General features: G+C 43.7%; 1 protein-coding gene across 1 annotated transcript in view; it reads left to right on the top strand.

Annotated features, from left to right (window-relative positions):
* Positions 1 to 7,532: 7,532 nt before the first annotated feature.
* The window catches only part of SLC37A3 (solute carrier family 37 member 3), a gene marked incomplete at both ends in the record, with an annotated part of 34,843 nt that continues 22,915 nt past the window's right edge, over positions 7,533 to 19,460 (top strand). Inside the window, 3 exons of the mRNA XM_079711662.1 lie at positions 7,533 to 7,621; positions 8,886 to 8,994; positions 15,750 to 15,842. Coding sequence (XP_079567788.1) covers positions 7,533 to 7,621; positions 8,886 to 8,994; positions 15,750 to 15,842 — 291 coding nt within the window. The remainder of the gene's footprint in view (positions 7,622 to 8,885; positions 8,995 to 15,749; positions 15,843 to 19,460) is intronic.

Raw genomic sequence — 19,460 nt, 5'->3', positions numbered from 1 at the left:
GCAGTGACCATTAACTTGAGTATAAGTCCTTTGTCTAGGAGAGGGAAAGATTTTTATCTTGAAAACTGTTGTCTTTGGAATATGTTCAAAATAGGTAGGAAGAACGTGGTTTGGGGAACCCTGAGGGAATTTTACAGAAAAGTGCTAGGTATTTAACATCTGTGGTAAGGAACAATTTAAGAAGAGAGACAAATTACAGGAAGACTTGAGTTTCAAATAAAAGGATTTACATGATACAGGGAAACGACTTCCAATGAGGTCATGTGGGATAAAAAAGATACTTGTGTCGATTACAGCATGCACAACTGTCACAATAGGTGAGCTCAACTACCCATTGAGTACTTTTCCCCCTACCTCTTTATACTGAGTATACAGAATCATTTTACTTTGCAAACATAAAAGCTGAAGTCTAGGGAGTGAAGTAATTGCCCTTATTTAAGCGTGTGCGAGAACCACAGTTACTAATAAGGTGCTTTTTTTCCATCCTGGATCTATACGTCTATGTTTAATGTGTGATATTTTTAATTACTGTGTTTTACCCAACTTGGGATATTTTAACCTTTTAACCTTCCCTCTTACACAGTATAACGTAGGGTCTAGGGTCAGGTCTGGGTTTGAATGCTCCTTTCACCTCCTAAGAGATATTACTTTCTAAAATCCATTTTTTTATCTGTAAGATGTGGTGAGAACTGAATGCAATGGCACATGGTAAGTACCTAGCACAGGGCCTGGCACTTTGAAAGCATTCAGTGTTGGCCATCAGTCAAAGCATTCATTCATTCAGAAAATCTTTACTGATCATTCTAAATGCTCTGCTAGGCCCTGGGGTTATAGCTGTGGTGTTAAGACAGATGTGGAACTTACAGATGAACAGTAAACATGTGAACAATTAAAGCAGATAATAAGATTGGGAGAAATGCTGTGACAGGGCACGAACCCGTGTCCCCTGCATCGGCAGGCGGACTCTCAACCACTGCGCCACCAGGGAAACCCCATGGCGAAACTCTTGTTTTGTGGTTTTATATGAGTCTTGGGAAACCGTGAAGAAGGCATTTTAAACAGAAGAATGACAGCTGATTTGTGTTTTGTGTGTGTGTGTGTGTGTGTGTGTGTGTGTGTGTGTGTTATGCGGGCCTCTCACTGTTGTGGCCTCTCCCCTTGCGGAGCACAGACTCCGGACGCACAGGCTCAGCGGCCATGGCTCATGGGCCCAGCCGCTCCGCGGCATGTGGGATCTTCCCGGACCGGGGCACGAACTCGTGTCCCCTGCATCGGCAGGCGGATTCTCAACCACTGCGCCACCAGGGAAGCCCTGATTTATGTTTTAAGATATGTTTCTGGCTGATATGTGAAGAGTGATGGACAGCAGGGGGCTGGTGTGTGTGCTCGATGTAAAATAGTGAAACCCTGCAGGAGGCTGTTGCACTAGGCTTGGTAGAAGACGTGGGTGGTTGACCTTGGTAGTGGCTGTGGGGATGGAGAGAAGAGGATGGATTTGGGCTGAATTTTGGGGTGAAAAGGACTGGATTTAGTAATGGGTTGGATGTGGAAGCTGAGAGGAAAGGAGAAATGAGGGCTAAGTGTTAGTTGCCTTGGTGGTACCATCTTCTGGGGGCAGTGCTGGGGACGAATGGGTGTGGAGGGAGGAAGTGAAGAATTGTGAAATTGTGTTTTAGTTTCAAGGAGGGCTCTCAAGTGGTTGGTTGGCTGTGCCGCTGGGAGCCCTGGAGGGTCCGAGTTAGAGCTGGCGCTCTGGGAATCATTGGCAGAAAGCCGTGGTACCAGATGAAGGGGACAGAGAGCTTGGAAGTTGAGAGAGAGAAGTGTAAGTGGTTATCTTAGATGTTGAGAAAGCAGGTCCTTAGGCAAGTGTGGACTTGCTGGGCAGAGCTGCATGCCCTCTGAGGTTTGTGGTTTTGAATCGGAAAAGTGAAACCAGCCCGCTCCTTTGATTTTTCTCTGGCAAAACTCAACCACTTGGGCCCAGGGGAGGAGGCCAGAGGCAAGCGAGGAAAAAAGGCCTGTAAGGGAGATAGTCCAGATTCTAAGTTGGGAAAGAAGGGAATGAGGACAGGAGGAGGGTCATGGATGAAGGGAAAAAATGGGGAGGTGACCTAATTGGGAGCTTGCTGAGGTAAAATGACTTTGGAGTGGGGAGTATGAAGTAAGCAGTTTTCTGGAAGGAGGCAAAGCAAGATGTTTGAAATGCAGTTTGGGAGGTGACGCACTTACTGCTTAGTAGATGACACGGGCCGGGTTTTGCTCATGGGATAGAGGAAAAGATTGGTGGGAACAGGACAAGGGTCTGCTAGGTTACCCATCTGGGTGTTGACGTGAGACAGAGCAGAGCGGGGACAGCAGGTGACCAGGAGACAACGGCTGTGAGGGGCAGTGGGCAGCGAGGCCCAGGAGCTTCGGAGAAGCTGGGGTCTCGCAAGGAGGAGGAGTGGTTGTGAGAAGGAAGACTGCTTCTCCCTGAGAGACACCAGAGGAAGCAGTGTTATCTGGGGGCAGGCAGGAGTCCGCCAGGGTAGGAAAGGCAAGAACTCGCAGAACAGGGTCATGGTATGGAGAAGTAGATTAACTGCTTCTCTCCGTTTCCAGAGAGCATTTCCTTCTGGTGGGGGTGGGGTGAGGATGGGTCCGATGAGATGGAGGTGGCAGGTGATTTCCTTTTCTGCCAGTCTCTCCCCTTTCCACTCCGAAGTCTGTTTCCCCCAGAGTGTTCCTAATACGAGACAACTTTATTTATTTATTATTTTTTAAAAATCAATTTATTTATTTATTTATTTTGGGCGGTGTTGGGTCTTCGTCGCTGTGCATGGGCTTCCTCTAGTTGCGGCGAGCGGGGCTACTCTTCGTTGTGGTGCGCGGGCTTCTCATTGCAGTGGCTTCTCTTGTTGCGGAGCACGGGCTCTAGGCGCCCAGGCTTCAGTAGTTGTGACTTGCGGGCTCTAGAGCGCAAGCTCCGTAGTTGTGGCGCATGGGCTTAGTTGCTTCACAGCATGTGGGATCTTCCTGGACCAGGGATTGAACCCGTGTCCCCTGCATTGGCAGGCGGATTCTTAACCACAACGCCACCAGGGAAGTCCCTACAAGACAACTTTACATCTTACTATGTTTAAGTTGGAATGGACTCTAAATATGTATGGAAAGTGAAATATGGGGAATGTTTTATATTCCAAGGCAGTGTTTATAAGGGGGAGATTGCCTTCTGCCTGGGCATGTCACATGTGAAGCCATCTTTTTATTTAGCCTCCATCACACAATCTGGAATGTTCCGTCCTGGAAAGTATGTTGTGTGGGTGATCCTATAGGATCTCAGAAAGCTTCTTACGAATCAGATGAGTTAATGATCATGAACTAGCCTTGAAAAGTAGAATAGGGCTCAGTGGTTCTGCATCCTTTTTTTTTTTTTTTGCGGTACGCGGGCCTCTCACTGTTGTGGCCTCTCCCGTTGTGGAGCACAGGCTCCGGACGCGCAGGCTCAGTGGCCATGGCTCACGGGCCCAGCCGCTCCGCGGCATGTGGGATCTTCCCGGACCGGGGCACGAATCCGTGTCCCCTGCATTGGCAGGCGGACTCTCAACCACTGCGCCACCAGGGAAGCCCCAGGGATCTTACTTTTTATAAGTTTTTTTTTTTTTTTAAGGTCATTCTTGTTCTCACATGACAGTTATATATTTAGAATCCATGGATTAAGAAAATATTAAATGACAAGCTTCTATTCAGAAACACTTAAAATGAATTTTGGCTTTATTAATTATAACAGCATTTACATACACTTGAAAAATGTTAGACATTTGTTCAGTCTATATTCAGAGCCGGAAAGAAAATGGTCTAAAAGTAGGATGTGCTTAATAGAGTCGGACTTGGCAAAAACTCTGTGCTTCTGCAGGGCTCCAGAGCTCACAGATGATCAGAAATCACTTCTGTGATGTAGGACATATAAATGCAAGGTATTGTTATTAATGATTATAATTATATAGGACCAGATGTTATAATAGTATTCATTTTAAATGGCATTCTGCCAACATCAGATGAATGTTTAAACTCTTTTCCCATTGAAATTATTAAGCATTTTCTTCCCTGTCACTGTAGCTAAGGAAAAGGTGGTTTATTTAGAAACTAAATCCAGATGGTCTCAAACAGCTTGGTAGTCATTTAACACCATTAATGTAACTGTACAGGCCTGGAATCCACAACCATTATTGCCGAAGCAAGTAATTCCAATCTGTTGGAGCATACATTTTTGGAATTATTCTCTTACCTAATTAATTATAGAATTTCATAACCCACAACCTTTTCTGAAGTATTCAGTACAGTGTTTTGAGTTGTGAGTGTGTTCAGGTCAAAGAGCTATGATTTATAAAGAATGGTTAAAACTTTGAGTTGTTTCACTTGGGTGTCATGTTTAATTTGGGGGATAGAGATAAATTTAGCAGTAACACTAGTAGCTCTCGGGTTTGTAACTTCCTGGAATTACAGACTGAAAGTTTATTTACATTTTGTGAGTGGAAATTTGTTGTCTTACTTGGCTCATAATTTTGTTTTAACATTTTTCAAGGAGAATGATTATATGAAATTAACTATATTCTCCTGATGTGGAATTAACCCTGGGCAGATCAGTGGCTAAAATAATTATCTTAATACCTTACATGCATTGTTTATTTTGGTCCCAGAAGAGGTAGGCCATTTTACACATGACAACCTGTGCTTCAGAGAGATTGATGTGTCCAAGGGCTCACATCCAGTAAGTGAATCAGCTATAATGTTTATATAACTTTAACCATCTCAACTTTGTATCTTTTATCCAAAAGTTTCAAGAATGGCCTTTCAACTGGGTCTCTCAGCATTTAAGGTTTTGGGTTCATCTACCAATCTGTAGTATAAATTGTAATAGAGAACAGGAATATAAATAGCAGTTACGGGGAACACAGCCTTGGACAAAGTCCTGTGATGCACTAATTTTAGTGCTGGAAGCTTTTGAGTTTGTCTCCTACCTTGACTATTATTGTAGTATGTTTATCATACAAGGTATTTTGTTAAATTAATTTTTTTTTAAAGCTTTTTTGTTTTTTGTTTTTTTTTTCGGTACGCGGGCCTCTCACTGTTGTGGCCTCTCCCGTTGCGGAGCACAGGCTCTGGACGCGCAGGCTCAATGGCCATGGCTCATGGGCCCAGCCGCTCCGCGGCATGTGGGATCCTCCCGGACCAGGGCACAAACCTGCGTCCCCTGCATCAGCAGGCGGATTCTCAACCACTGTGCCACCAGGGAAGCCCTGTTTTTGTTTTTAATTTATTTATTTTTGGCTGCGTTGGGTCTTCGTTGCTGCATGCGGGCTTTCTCTAGTTGCGGCGAGCGGGAGCTACTCTTCGTTGTGGTGCGTGGGCTTCTCATTGTGGTGGCTTCTCTTGTTGCGGAGCACGGGCTCTAGGCGTCCAGGCTTCAGTAGTGGTGGCACGTGGGCTCAGTAGTTGTGGCACATGGGCTTAGTTGCTCTGCAGCACGTGGGATCTTCCTGGACCAGGGCTTGAACCCATGTCCTTTGTATTAGCAGGTGGATTCTTAACCACTGCACCACCAGCGAAGCCCCTGTTAATTTAATTTTATTTTTTCCTAATATGCAGATAAACTATAGGACTTTTACAATGCTGTGGATGTTTTCCCTCCTGATTATAAAAGTAATATACATGTTTATTGTAGAATTTTTAGGAAAATATATAGAAAAGTAAAATTACCCATAATCCCACTGCCTAGAGAGAACTAATATTCCCTGTTTACTTGTAAATATTATGTAAATCTAGAGTTCAGTTGATTATAAGTCATATCCTACACGTTTCACTTGCCATTTACTCATGTTATTATAAAGTCTTAATCATCATGTCAAATGATAAAATATTCAGCCATTTGGATATACCATAATTTGTTTAATTATTCCCCTCTTATTGCATGTTTGGGTTGTTTCTGCAGACTCATAGCTGGAGACATTAAGTGTAGATGCTTACTTTTTTTTTTTTTTTTTTTTTTTTTTTTGCGGTATGCGGGCCTCTCACTGTTGTGGCCTCTCCCGTTCACTGTTATGGTCTCTCCCGTTGCGGAACACAGGCTCCAGACGCGCAGGCTCAGCGGCCATGGCTCACGGGTCTAGCCGCTCCGCGGCATGTGGGATCTTCCCGGACTGGGGCACAAACCCGTGTCCCCTGCATCGGCAGGCGGACTCTTAACCACTGCGCCACCAGGGAAGCCCTAGATGCTTACTTTATGCTTAATTAGTCTTGGTGTCAGAGCGTGGATGTGGCTTCCCGAGAGGACAGAGGAGAGGTGAGAGGAAGTGGAAAGAGATGGCAGAGGTGTGGCCCTGTCCCTTTCCCCTGTTCCTTTATGACTGGCACAAAGTTCATTTCTTCATATAAGAGAGCTCTTCCGACTTTTTGTGAAAAGTACCTTTGTGTATAGAGCTGAATGCATCTTGTATTTCTTTAGGAATAAATCCCTGGAAATTGAATTTTTGTGTCAAAGGCTCTCAATGCACCTGGCCAGATCGTCTTCCTATAAAATTGTGTTAATTTTCGCTTCTATCAGCAGTGTATGAGAGTTCAGGATCATTAGACCTTGAGCTGCATTGAGCACAGTCTTTTTTAACTATGCAAACTTTTTTTATTACCATAATTAGCATTTCTTATGTTCTAATGAGATTGGAACTCTTATTCGATAAGTTTGATAGCCATTTCATTTCTTCTGCGTTGTCTGTTCATTTCCGTTGCTCATTTTCCAGTCAGAATTAGTGATTTTCTTATCAGTTTGTATGAGAGTTCGTTCTGTTAGGAGGTAATCTTTCGTCAAGGATTTCTTTTTTTTTTTTTTTAATAATAAATTTATTTATTTATTTATTTATTTATTTACTGGCTGTGTTGGGTCTTAGTTGCTGCGCGCAGGCTTTCACTAGTTGTGGCGAGCAGGGGCTACTCTTCGAGTGGGGGCTACTCTTTGTCGTGGTGCACGGGCTTCCCATTGCGGTGGCTTCTCTTGTTGCGGAGCACCGGCTTTAGGTGTGTGGGCTTCAGTAGTTGTGGCACACGGGCTCAGTAGTTGTGGTTTGCAGGCTCAGTAGTGTGGCTCGCGGGCTCTGGAGCGCTGGCTCAGTAGTTGTGGCGCATGGGCTTAGTTGCCCTTCAGCATGTGAGATCTTCCCGGACCAGGGCTCGAACCCGTGTCCCCTGCATAAGCAGGCGGATTCTTAACCACTGCACTGCCAGGGAAGCCCCAAGGATTTCTTTTTAAAGGACTAGTTAATAGCTATAAAACATAATTATCAATCTAGTTTTCTGGTGTCAACTAATCCATGTAATTTTTTTTTTCTAGGCCTGATTATACAGTGACTGGTTGAAAGTCTAAATAATTCTGTTTTTGGATAATATGCCTATTATGAGTAATGTTATGTGTTTTGTTTTTCCAGAAGGAAGAAATAATGTAAACCATTCACTGTCCAGACTTTAAGGTCAAGGTGAGAAGGAAGGTCAGGAGGAACATGGCCTGGCCAAATATTTTTCAAAGAGGAACTTTGCTCTCCCAGTTCAGCCGTCATCATGTGGTAGTGTTCCTGCTTACCTTCTTCAGGTAAGTGGACCACTAAAACTCTTCTTTTGTTGTTCTTGTCCTTGTTTTCCTTTTGAAGGAGCTATTTATTGCATGGCAAGTGCTTAATGCAGCGATTGGCCTGGGCTAATCATAAGCTAGACCAGCTGGTCCTTCTGCAGTACTTTATGATAGCTCTAATACAGTGGTTCTCGAGGGCTGTCTTGCCCATGTTTGTCAATGTCTGGAGACATTTTTAGTTGTCACGCTGGGGGAAGGGGTGCTACTTGGATCCAGTGGGTTGAGACCAGGGATGCTGCTAAACATCCTGCAGTGCACGGGACAGCCCCCCACAATAGAGAATCTGGGGGGCCCAAAATGTCAATACTGCTGTGATTGAAAAACCTTGCTCTGACATAAAGTCCTTTGATTGTTAAAACCAGGAGCTTGCAAACAAAAGGATGTGCGTATTCAGGGAATGCTCTATGCCTCCTTGAGCAGCAAAGATGGTAGGAGACCTCTTTGAGGAACTTCGGTCACTCATGTGAGAGCCTGACCAGTCAGTGTGACTGAAGAATCGTCCATGTCTGACTCAGTGGCCCTCAGTGGCTCTCTTTAGTGGTCTGTAGATGACTTCAGCCAGGCTCTTTGGTGTTATGGTCACGTTTTTCATAACGCTGTGACTCAACTATTTCGATTATTTCTTCTGAATAGATTTTATTTATTATTAATCTTTATTGAAGGCACCACAAATGGTGATGATGGTTTTTTTTTTTTTAAGGCAGAAACTAGGAAAATGGTTTTCTAATTATGTACGAGTTGATAGGTAATTTTGGATGCTTGCTTTAGGGGAAATCCATTTGTGAGGGGTTGAGGGAGGCATCAGTATGAGGAAAAGACAGGCCCCAAGGAAAAAGCCACTGAATGGCTAGTGCAATGAGTGGCCAGTGGTTGGTAAAGACTTAAAATCCTTTACAGAACTGCACCCATGATTTAAAGGGGTTGCAGTCCTTCACATCTCCATCTTCTAGGTCCAGAGACATGTTATGAGTGAACGTGGGGGCTCATACTGAAGAAGACAAGTTAATTGTTTCTTTGCTTAGCAGAGACTGTTTCAGTGGATAGTTCTTACAAAGCAGTTCCTTCCCTCCCTCTTGCCCTCTCTCTCTCTCTTTCTCTCTTTCTTTCTGAATTTCTCTTTTTTAAAAGAAGAATTCCAAATTGTATAAAACAAATGGGAATATATCTGTGATTTTATTGCATCCGTTTTTCTTTCACTCAGCTGTCTTTCTTCTCTCTTTTGTAGTTACTCGTTGCTCCACGCGTCAAGAAAAACATTTAGCAACGTCAAAGTCAGTATCTCTAAGCAGTGGACCCCAAGTGCTTTTAACAAGTCAGTTGAACTGCCTGTAGAGGTAAGCAGAACGAAGTTCTGGGATGGATTTAAGAAGGGAACCACGCCCACCCATAAATTCTTCTAAATTCTGTTTTGTTTCATTCATCCTTAGGATGGATTACTATTTCCTATGGCATAAAATCCAAACTATTCTGCCTGATTTCTTAGCTTGCCCTGATTCAGGTCTGTTTTACCATTTCAACCAACTTATTTCTCACTGTTTTAAAATCACACAATTCTGGCTAGGCTGTTTTTTTCATTGAGTTTCACAAGTACCATGCTTATTTCTGCCTTTGAGATTTTGCTTGTATTCTTTTGTATGATCTTTCACCTTCCTTACACCCATCTAAATTTTGCTTTTTCCTTTGTGTCAAGATAAAATGCCATTTTTTCTATCAGGTTTTTTTTCCAGCTTCTGCTGATTTTTTTTCCCCTCCTGAACTGTGCGCACTGCATATTACATAGTTCAATGTCGAGGTACTTATGTACTTTATAATCATTTCACTTGTTTTTATCTTGTTTAAGTGACTTGAAGTCAGGGAGTCTGTATCCAGTTCTTATATTCATTTTTGTTTGTTTGTTTTGTTTATGTTTTTTGGCTGTGCCATGTGGCTTGTGGGATCTTAGTTCCCCAACCAGGGATCGAACCCAGGCCCTGGCAGTGAAAGTGCCAAGTCCTAACCACTGGACCTCCAGGGAATTCCCTCTTATATTCATTTTGGACCAAGTAAATTCTTTGATGACTATTTGGAATGGAGATGCTATTCTTTTTTTTTAAATAAATTTATTTATTTTTGGCTGCGTTGGGTCTTCATTGCTGTGTGCAGGCTTTCTCTAGTTGCGGGAAGTGGGGGCTACTCTTCGTTGTGGTGCACGGTCTTCTCATTGCGGTGGCTTCTCTTGTTGCAGAGCACGGGCTCTAGGCTTGGCAACTTCAGTAGTTGTGGCTCATGGGCTCTAGAGTGCAGGCTCAGTAGTTGTGGTGCACGGGCTTAGTTGCTCCGCAGCATGTGAGATCTTCCCGGACCAGGACTCGAATGCGTGTTCCCTGCATTGGCAGGCGGATTCTTAAGCACTGCGCCACCAGGGAAGTCCTGGAGATGCTATTCTGTATGATGCCATATCTCAATACAAAAATCCATACCTGTCAAACTTTACTATGTTGTTTGAGCTCTACTTATGTGGAATTATAGGTATATGTTAATATGCTTTGCACTTTTAAAAATATTTATTTATTTATTTTTGGCTGCGTTGGGTCTTTGTTGCTACGCGCGGGCTTTCTCTAGTTGTGGTGAGCGGGGGCTACTCTTCATTGTGGTGCGCAGGCTTCTCATTGCAGTGGCTTCTCTTGTTGCGGAGCACGGGCTCTAGGCGCATGGGCTTCAGTAGTTGTGGCCCGTGGGCTCAGTAGTTGTGGCTCATGGGCTCTAGAGCGCAGGCTCAGTAGTTGTGGCGCAGGGGCTTAGTTGCTCCACGGCATGTGGGATCTTCCCGGACCAGGGCTCGAACTCATGTCCCCTGCATTGGCAGGGGGATTCTTAAGTACTGCACCACCAGGGAAGCCCTGCATTTTTATTTCTTAAAAATTATTTCCCCTATTTGGACCAATTCAAAATTGACAGAGATTCGAAGGTTATATGAATATAGCCTGAAGTGTAAATAAGTTATTCAGTCAGTTGCTTATTCAGTCTGTCTTTCACTGAGGACACAATCAATCAGTCAGTCAATCAGTAAAAGCCTAGAGAATTAAAAAAAGAAAAGAGCCTGTCCTCATGGAGCTGACACTGTAGTGGAAATGCTCTTGAACAATTTTTCTGGAATTGAAGTTACCAGGGACTTTTAAAAGGCAGGCTATTAAGACTAGACAGCTGCATTTCTTGACGGAGCCTTGACCAGTGTCGTGTGCACGGTAAGTACGTCTGAATGATCATTCACTGACTCGTCACAGACCCTCAAGGTGAAGTGGCCTTAGAGAGGTCACATGCCCTAACCTCTCAAACGGTGTAGAATCCTTCTTTGTCATTACCGACAGATGACCACCTAGCTTCTGCTTTAATACTTCAGGGAGAAGAAACTCCCTGTTTTCTAGGTGGACGATTACATTTTTATTTAACTCTCATTATTAGGAAGTTCTTTCTTATAGTGAGGTAAGAGTGTTCTGCTGTTTAATTTTGTTGTTGTTTTTTTTGCGGTACGTGGGCCTCCAGCCGCTGCGGCCTCTCCCGTTGCTCCATGGCTCATGGGCCCAGCTGCTCCGTGGCACGCGGGATCCTCCCGGACCTGGGCACGAACCCGCATCCCCTGCATCGGCAGGCAGACTCCCAACCACTGAGCCACCAGGGAAGCCCCTGCTGTTTAATTTTGATCTTAGGTTTTATCCTGAGCCATGCATACTAAGCTGATTCGTGCTGCAGGACAGCCTGTTAAATATTTGAGGAAAATCCGTCTCCCTAAATTTCTCATGTTGAGGCACAACATCCCTGCTCCTTCGGCTGTAGTTTAGTGACACAGAGCACTAAATATGCTCTTTCAGGTCCAGGCTGACCAATATATAGAATAATAGGATTTGATTTAGGCACTGAATTTCTGGTTATACAGCCTTTGTTTTTTAGGTGACTGGGTTGGAGATCCCCAGCGCCACCCCCAGGTTTGATGACTCACTAGGGGGACTCATAGGACTCAGCATATGAGTCAGAACTATGGTTTATTACAGTGAAGCATACCGAGCAAAGTCAGCAAAGGGAAAAGCACATAGGGTAAGGTCTAGAGGAAAGCAGGCAAAACCTTCCAAGCGTCCCTTTCCAGTGCAATAATATGGATGTGCTTAAGTTTTCCAGCAGCAAGTCATGACAACTCTGGGGAGATGTTGTCTACTAGGGAAGCCCATTAGAGACTTGGTGGCAGGGTTTTTACTGGGGCTGGTCATATAGGCACCCTCTGCCTGGCATGTACGAAAATTCCACATTCCCATAAGGAAAGCAGGTGTTCAGCACAAACCATATTGTTTGGACAGACAGCTTAGGTACAGGGAGCCACTCTTAGCAGGGAATGATGGGAACCCTCCCAAGATCCAAGCTTCCAGGGGCCAGCCTTCCAAGTAGGCCTTTTTAAGGGTACATATCAGGTCTGCTATGGTAACTCATTTCTGCCAGTGACCGTGTCACATTATTAGCTTGTGTTGAACTTGCTTTAACTTTCCTGCTAAGATATTTACTTACTTACTTATTCTAATTGCTGCTTATTAAGGTAGGTTTCACCATTCTGATCTTTCAGAACTATGTATTCAGTAGCTTGGATGGATTGGTTATGTAGAAGTCGGGTTCTGACTTATCTTGGACGTCTTTGTATTTCCATACCTGCCCTCACAGAGAGCAGTGCCAACCTTCCACTCCCTTCTGTAACCTTTAAACCTTTAAAAGCCAGGTTTTTTCTTTCCTGAAGCTTGCTGCTGGGAGCAGAGTGGCTGGGGCAGTGTGTACCTTTCACTCCTCCTGTGCTTCTGGGTCTGTAACTGTCTTAACTCCAGCTTCCTTTGGAGACTTACTTTCTTGTCCAAAGTGGAAAGGTTCTTAGAACCAGAAGTATGCGTAAAAGGAGTCAACTCTAAAAAACATTTTGTTTATATATGCTTTTTAACATTTCTTAAGTGCCCTAAACAGCATCCTCGAAAAGTGCTTATCATAGCTTTCATGTTTATGCATAGCTTATCTTAGGTGCTTTACAAAAAAATTAAGCAGACCCAGTCTGTATACCTTGAGATTTTATAATGGATCCCACTGACATGGGCAAACATTGGACATAGTAAGAGATCATGATATAAAATCTCTGTTTATAGATAATGGAGAGGAAATGGTTGAATCTAAGGTTTGAGGACAACTTGATTGAAAATTGTGAACAAAAATTTGTTCCATTAAGTTAAAAAGTCATAACTCTCCAGACAGCACAGTCCTTCCAGGGTGTAGGGAATAGTGTAAGAGAGTCTAAACTTCTCTCCAGGAGAGGAAAGCAGGATTCAAGGTTCCCTCAACATTCCAGCGCAACCTCGGCCACAGCTGAAGACTCAGATTTTCACAGCAACCGATACCTGACCCCTGAACACAAGTCAGCTTCAGCTTTCCTCCGAGCGTGGCTTCAGGAAGCGCTTTAGAGTCAGTTCCCCCACCCCCATGCATAGCTATAGTTCTGTGATAAACATTCTCACTTAGGAAACCCACACTGCGACCTTTTGTGTTTCCTGGAAGTGCCCCAATGTGTAGCGGTCGTCGTAGCTTAATGCAGGCCCTCCCCTGACAACACAAGAAAGGCCTCCACACGTACAGGCCGGTCCTTTTACATGGCAATTGTGCATATGTGCAGGCCAGTGGGTGAGATTTGAGCACCTTAAAGTCACTTTGTTGATGACCTTCAGGTTCATTTCATTCTCTTTTGAGGAAATATCTGCCAAATACCCAAATCTGAATAGCTAGAGTTTGTCGGTCAGTCACTCTTACAAGTAAAAATGACATTTCAGCTCGCGACTCACACAGTTTTCCTCAAGACAGTCATCTTCTCTCCTGTTGGTATAGCTGTATTATCGATGTTAACTTTCTTCACTAGCCTTTTCTCTTTTATCCTATTTTCTGAATCTTTTTGTTAGTCCTGCTTTTTTTTTTTTTTTTTCGTTTTGGGGTTTGTTTACACTTGTTAAGTAGGCAGTCAGAAGTGTATTTCAGCTGAATTTTAAACAGAAAAAAGCTGTTTGAAACCTGTTAGTTTTTGTGTCAGCCACACCTGCAGGGAGATTTCGGTGGCTTCTCGTAAGAGAAGAAAAAAAAGAAAAAAACCCTGAAACTTGGAGCACCTGCTTGAATGTGAGCTCCTCACACTGGTGTGTGCCCCACAGGGCTTAATTCTCGGTCCTGTTGAGCCTGGATGGCATCAGGGATCAAAGATTGTGGTTAGAGAGAAAGTTGGCAAAATAACTCTAATTGGAGGTATTTCGAGCCCCAAGTTGGCACACTGAAATACTGATGGGTCTCAGCCGTGTGAGCCGCTTTCTTATCGCTCATGAAAGCAGTGTGTGAGGGAAAGTAACAAGACTGTTGGCGTTAAGCCTCATGGAAGTGAGTCACAACGCTTTAGGATCACACTTTATATATTCTCTTACAATTTGGGGGTTTTACTTTCTGTTAAAAGGTAGAGTGTGTTTTAAGTTGCCGATTGTGATTTTTCTCTTTAATATTCCAAAGTCAAATTGTCTATAATAACCCATCTCAGGAATCATTTAGTATAATAACTTTTTGGTCTGGAGACCCCAAAGAGCTATGGGTTTGTATTTATAGAGACTTAACTGTTTTAGAAATTAAAACCAAGACATTGAAGAAAAATACATTGGTTTTAAATTATATATAAATGAACTAAATAACCCATACACGTTAACATAAATAACATTTAGTGAAAAATGACTTTTTCAAAATGGAAAAAAATCACTTAATAAGGAGAGTGGCATTGATTTACATTTTTGCAAATCTCTTCATGTCTGGCTCAATAGAAGACAGTGGGTTTTCCTGTCTGCTTCTGAATTCAGTCTCTTGCAGCTTGATCCTTTAAAGTATATGAAGAGAATTTGGCTTTCACAGATACATAGTAGGAAGGGGAGAAGTATTTTAATAGCCTTTTTAGTTAATTGTGGATATTTGTCTTTGATACTACATGAGGATTTGACAAGAGGCAATTTCTTAAAGGTTAGTTACAATGTGGAATCTGAAACTGTATTCATTAACTTTTTTATACACTTGCATTAAGATCCATTTGTCTGTCTTGTACTTTGAATGGATCTTGAAGTGACAGGCTCATTTCATTCTTTTCTGAGGAAATATCTGCCAAATACCCAAATCTGAATAACTAGCGTTTGTTTGTCAGTCACTCTTTCAAGTAAAAATGACATTCCAGCTTGCAGCTCAGACGGTTTTCTCAAGATAGCCATCATACTTTGGTGTGCATAAGTGCTGTATGCATATTTTCTGCTTCATCACACAAAATATTAAAAAAATGTACTCAGGGGCCAGATTTAATAAAATCAATAATTTTTACTGCTCGACAAATATTTATTGAACGTCTAGCATGTGCCAAGGACATTCTTAAGTGAAATTGCCTTTTTTTTTTTAAACTGCACAACATTAAAGAATACAGTGGTTAATAGTACAGTTGTGGGGCTTCCCTGGTGGCGCAGTGGTTGGGGGTCTGCCTGCCGATGCAGGGGGCACGGGTTCGAGCCCGGGTCTGGGAGGATCCCACATGCCGCGGAGCAACTGGGCCCGTGAGCCACAACTACTGAGCCTGCGTGTCTGGAGCCTGTGCTCCGCAACGAGAGGCCACGATAGTGAGAGGCCCGCGCACCGCGATGAAGAGTGGCCCCCGGCTCGCCACAACTGGAGAAAGCCCTCGCACAGAAACGAAGACCCAACACAGCCAAAACTAAATAAATTTAAAAAAAAATATATATATATATATAACAGTACAGTTGTGTAACCGCCTTGATCCGTGCTAAGGCACAGTTTTACCCACCACTCTTTTGCACCATCAATGGAAAAGTGAAAGGGAAAAAGCAAATAACATTTTATGTTATGCAAATGATTTTGGCCTTGTGGACCTTTTTTGCATATGTGTTTCCTTATGTACAGAGTGCTGATTTGCTCTTTTCAGTATCACCACCCGGTGATGCGGGGGTGGGTGGTAGTTGTGTGTGAAGGTGCTTTGGACCAGTGGGACTGACTGGTTGTTGTGTGACTGCAGATCTGGAGCAGCAACCATTTGTTTCCCAGTGCAGAGGAAGCCACTCTTTTCCTCGGAACACTTGACACTATCTTCCTCTTCTCCTATGCTGTGGTAAGTCTCAGAACTCTAGGCTTTTATGTTAAGGAAAAATGTAGAATTACTCCAAACCTTATGAAGTTGGCAAGGGATTTTGAATTTGCTGACTGAGGAGAGTTTATATTTTGTGTCCTTCCCATCCCTCTATTCCTCCATTCGACACATATTTTTTGAGCACCTAGCATGTGCCTAGCATGTGCCAGGTACTTTTCTAGTCGATGGGGAGTTCATCAGTGAGCATCACAGGAGAAATCCCTTCCTTCATAAAGCTTATATTCTTTTTTAAGCTTCTCTTCTTGAGTGGGAGCTAAGGGAGACAAATGGTAACAAAATGCTATAAATAAGTAAATGACTGAGTGTATTCGAAGGTGGTAAGTGCTGTGGCAAAGAGCCAGGGCGGGGTGGGGTGGGGTGGGGGGTTTGTCGTGTAAGTAGGACGGCCGGGGAGGACCTCGTCAAGAGCAGAGGCCTGAGTGTAGGTGGAGATTTCAGAGCCCTTCACATATAGATGATTTTTTATTTTTATTATTATTTTTAAATTTATTTATTTATTTGGTTGTGCTGGGTCTTAGTTGTGACTCGCTGGCTCCTTACTTGCAGCACGTGGGCTTCTTAGTTGCGGCAGGAGGGCTCCTTAGTTGTGGCATGAGAACTCTTAGTTGCAGCATGCATGCGGGATCTAGTTCCCTGACCAGAGATTGAACCCGGACCCCCTGCATTGAGAGTGTGGAGTCTTAACCACTGGACCGCCAGGGAAGTCCCATAGATGATTTTTTTAATTATGAGACTGGATGAAAATGGTCAGGAGAGTTGATAAGGACGGGGAGGAGGTAGGAAGACTGAGCCGGGGCTGGGGCGCTTCCAATATTTCGAGGTGGGGAAGATGACGGATGGGCCAGGGAGGCTGAAAGGGAGCAGGAGAACCGCGAGAGGGTGGCATTGTCCTGGGAGCAGAACCGGGACGGCCGGGGCCAGCTCTGGCTGAGGGCGTATCCTGGGATCGGGCAGCCAGAGTCTCTGTCTGGCCTTAGGGCCTGTCTGTGGTGGCTGCCGAATTAGGGCAGTGGTGGCGATAGCTGGAGCTGCGCCCCTAGGGGAGCAGTCTGACCTTTTCTCCCCAGCATCTTACTGTTTATCTTTAAAATGTGTCCAGTTATAGGGCTTCCCTGGTGGCGCAGTGGTTGAGAGTCCTCCTGCCTATGCAGGGGACACGGGTTTGTGCCCTGGTCTGGGAAGATCCCACATGCCGCGGAGCGGCTGGGCCCGTGAGCCATGGCCGCTGAGCCTGCGCGTCCGGAGCCTGTGTTCCACAACAGTGAGAGGCCCGCATACCGCAAAAAAAAAAAAAAAAAAGTGTCCAGTTATAAAAAAGCCTTTTAGGTATAAATGTGCAGGTGATGTGAAATGCTGGGTGAAAGTCCCAAAGTAATCTCCAAATGTTTATTTGGGCAGTTACTAGAATATCTTTTCTTTGAAGAGGAAACTTACAGACACAGTTGGAGCAGATCTTGGATCATTTAGCCTAGCTTCTCAGACCAGCCTTTTTTTTTTTTTTTAATTATGGTATAGTTGTTTTACAATGTTGTGTTAGTTTCTACTGTACAGTGGAGTTCCCTGTGCTATACAGCAGGTTCTTATTAGTTATCTATTTTATACATATTAGTGTATACATGTCAATCCCAATCTCCCAGTTTATCCCACGCCCCTCCCCCTGCTTTCCCCCCTTGGTGTCCATACGTTTGTTCTGTACATCTGTGTCTATGTTTCTGCCTTGTAGACCAGTTCATCCATACCATTTTTCTAGATTCCACATATATGCGTTAATATACAATGTTTATTTTTCTCTTTCTGACTTACTTCACTCTGTATGACAGTCTCTAGGTCCATCCATGTCTCTACAAACGACCCAATTTCGTTCCTTTTTATGGCTGAGTAATATTCCGTTGTATATATGCACCACATCTTCTTTATCCATTTGTCTGTCAGTGGACATTTAGGTTGCTTCCATGACCTGGCTATTGTAAATAGAGCTGTAATGAACATTGGGGTGCATGTGTCTTTTTTTTTTTTTTTTTTTTTTTGTGGTACACAGGCCTCTCACTGTTGTGGCCTCTCCCGTTGTGGAGCACAGGCTCCGGACGCGCAGGCTCAGCGGCCATGGCTCACGGGCCCAGCCACTCCACGGCATGTGGGATCTTCCCAGACTGGGGCACAAACCCGTGTCCCCTGCATCGGCAGGCGGACTCTCAGCCACTGTGCCACCAGGGAAGCCCAACATGTGTCTTTTTGAATTATGGTTTTCTCTGGGTACATGCCCAGTAGTGGGATTGCTGGGTCATATGGTAGTTCTATTTTTATTTTTTTAAGGAACCTCCATACTGTTCTCCATAGTGGCTGTGGGAATTTACATTCCCACCAACAGTGCAAGAGGGTTCCTTTTTCTCCACACCCTCTCCAGCATTTGTTGTTTGTAGGTTTTCTGATGATCAGGCCAGCCTCTTCTGTACAAAATCCCAATATAGGATCGCTTGGCTTTGGCTGGAGCACTCCCAGTGATGCGTCTCCTTCAGCCTTAGAAGAGGCTGTGTCGTCTCATGGAGCCACTAGCTCACCACCACCAACTAGCTATGATAAGCTTCGTACCAAAATGGAATTTAACCTTTTTTTTGATATTTAGTTTCCTTACCTACAGAGTTATGATGATATAGAGTTATGATGATAGAGAATTATGATGATAATAGTTGTCTATAGGATTAAATAGGTTTAGGAGATAAAAGATAAATGCCATGAAAAACCAGTGATCATAGCTCTTTATATTGAGCTGCATTTCCTTCTGTAACTGCCAGGTACTGTGTGGACCTTTGGAGCAATACAGAATAAATTGGTTGCCTAATCTGAAGCATAATTGAGAGATTTTCTTCACCACCGCCCCCCCCTGCCCCGCGCTTACTATATATAGTATAAGACCAAGTGAATTGGAGCTATAGAACATAGACTCTTCTCTAACGTTTGCGGGTGCCTCTTCTGAGGTAGTGAAAGCTTGACAATAATGAGGGAGAAACATTTATTATGCCGTTTATCATCTAAATTTACTCTAATATAGATATATTTATACAGCTATATTATATTTATAATATAGTCAATTTTTGAGAAACACTTGTATCTGAATTTAGGTATTTAGTCAAGACATTTATTCATTTTACATGTTTGTGGAAGCAACCTAAAGTGTGTTGTTGCCCTTAGCTGTTTGGTCTGCCTTGCTGCCATGATCTCGGCATTTTAATTCCTGCCACTCAGTGGGAGGAGAGCAGGAGGCAGAACGTTTGTGCATCTCTTCACCTGATTTTCGTCTCTGCCTCCGTGCTCTCCTTGCCCCATGATGTCATGAAACCCAAGGGTCAGATTAAACAGGCAGTGCACGTGCCCCCGAAGCTCCTGTTCTGCAGGACACGTCACATCTTAATTCAGAACGCAGATGGCTAAGAGGAATCCCTTTGGGAAAGCAGGTAACTGATGTTTAGGAGTTCATCTCTTCTAGAAGAGGAAACATATTTGTGTGCTTGTTTTATTAGAATTATTCTTTTTTTAAGTTTTTTTCTTTTCAGTCTCTTAGGCAGTTAGGGGATCAAATAG

This window comes from Hyperoodon ampullatus (assembly GCF_949752795.1).
Source record: "Hyperoodon ampullatus genome assembly, chromosome: 9".
Lineage (NCBI taxonomy): Eukaryota > Metazoa > Chordata > Mammalia > Artiodactyla > Ziphiidae > Hyperoodon > Hyperoodon ampullatus.
This window is presented reverse-complemented; position numbering and strand designations above follow the sequence as displayed.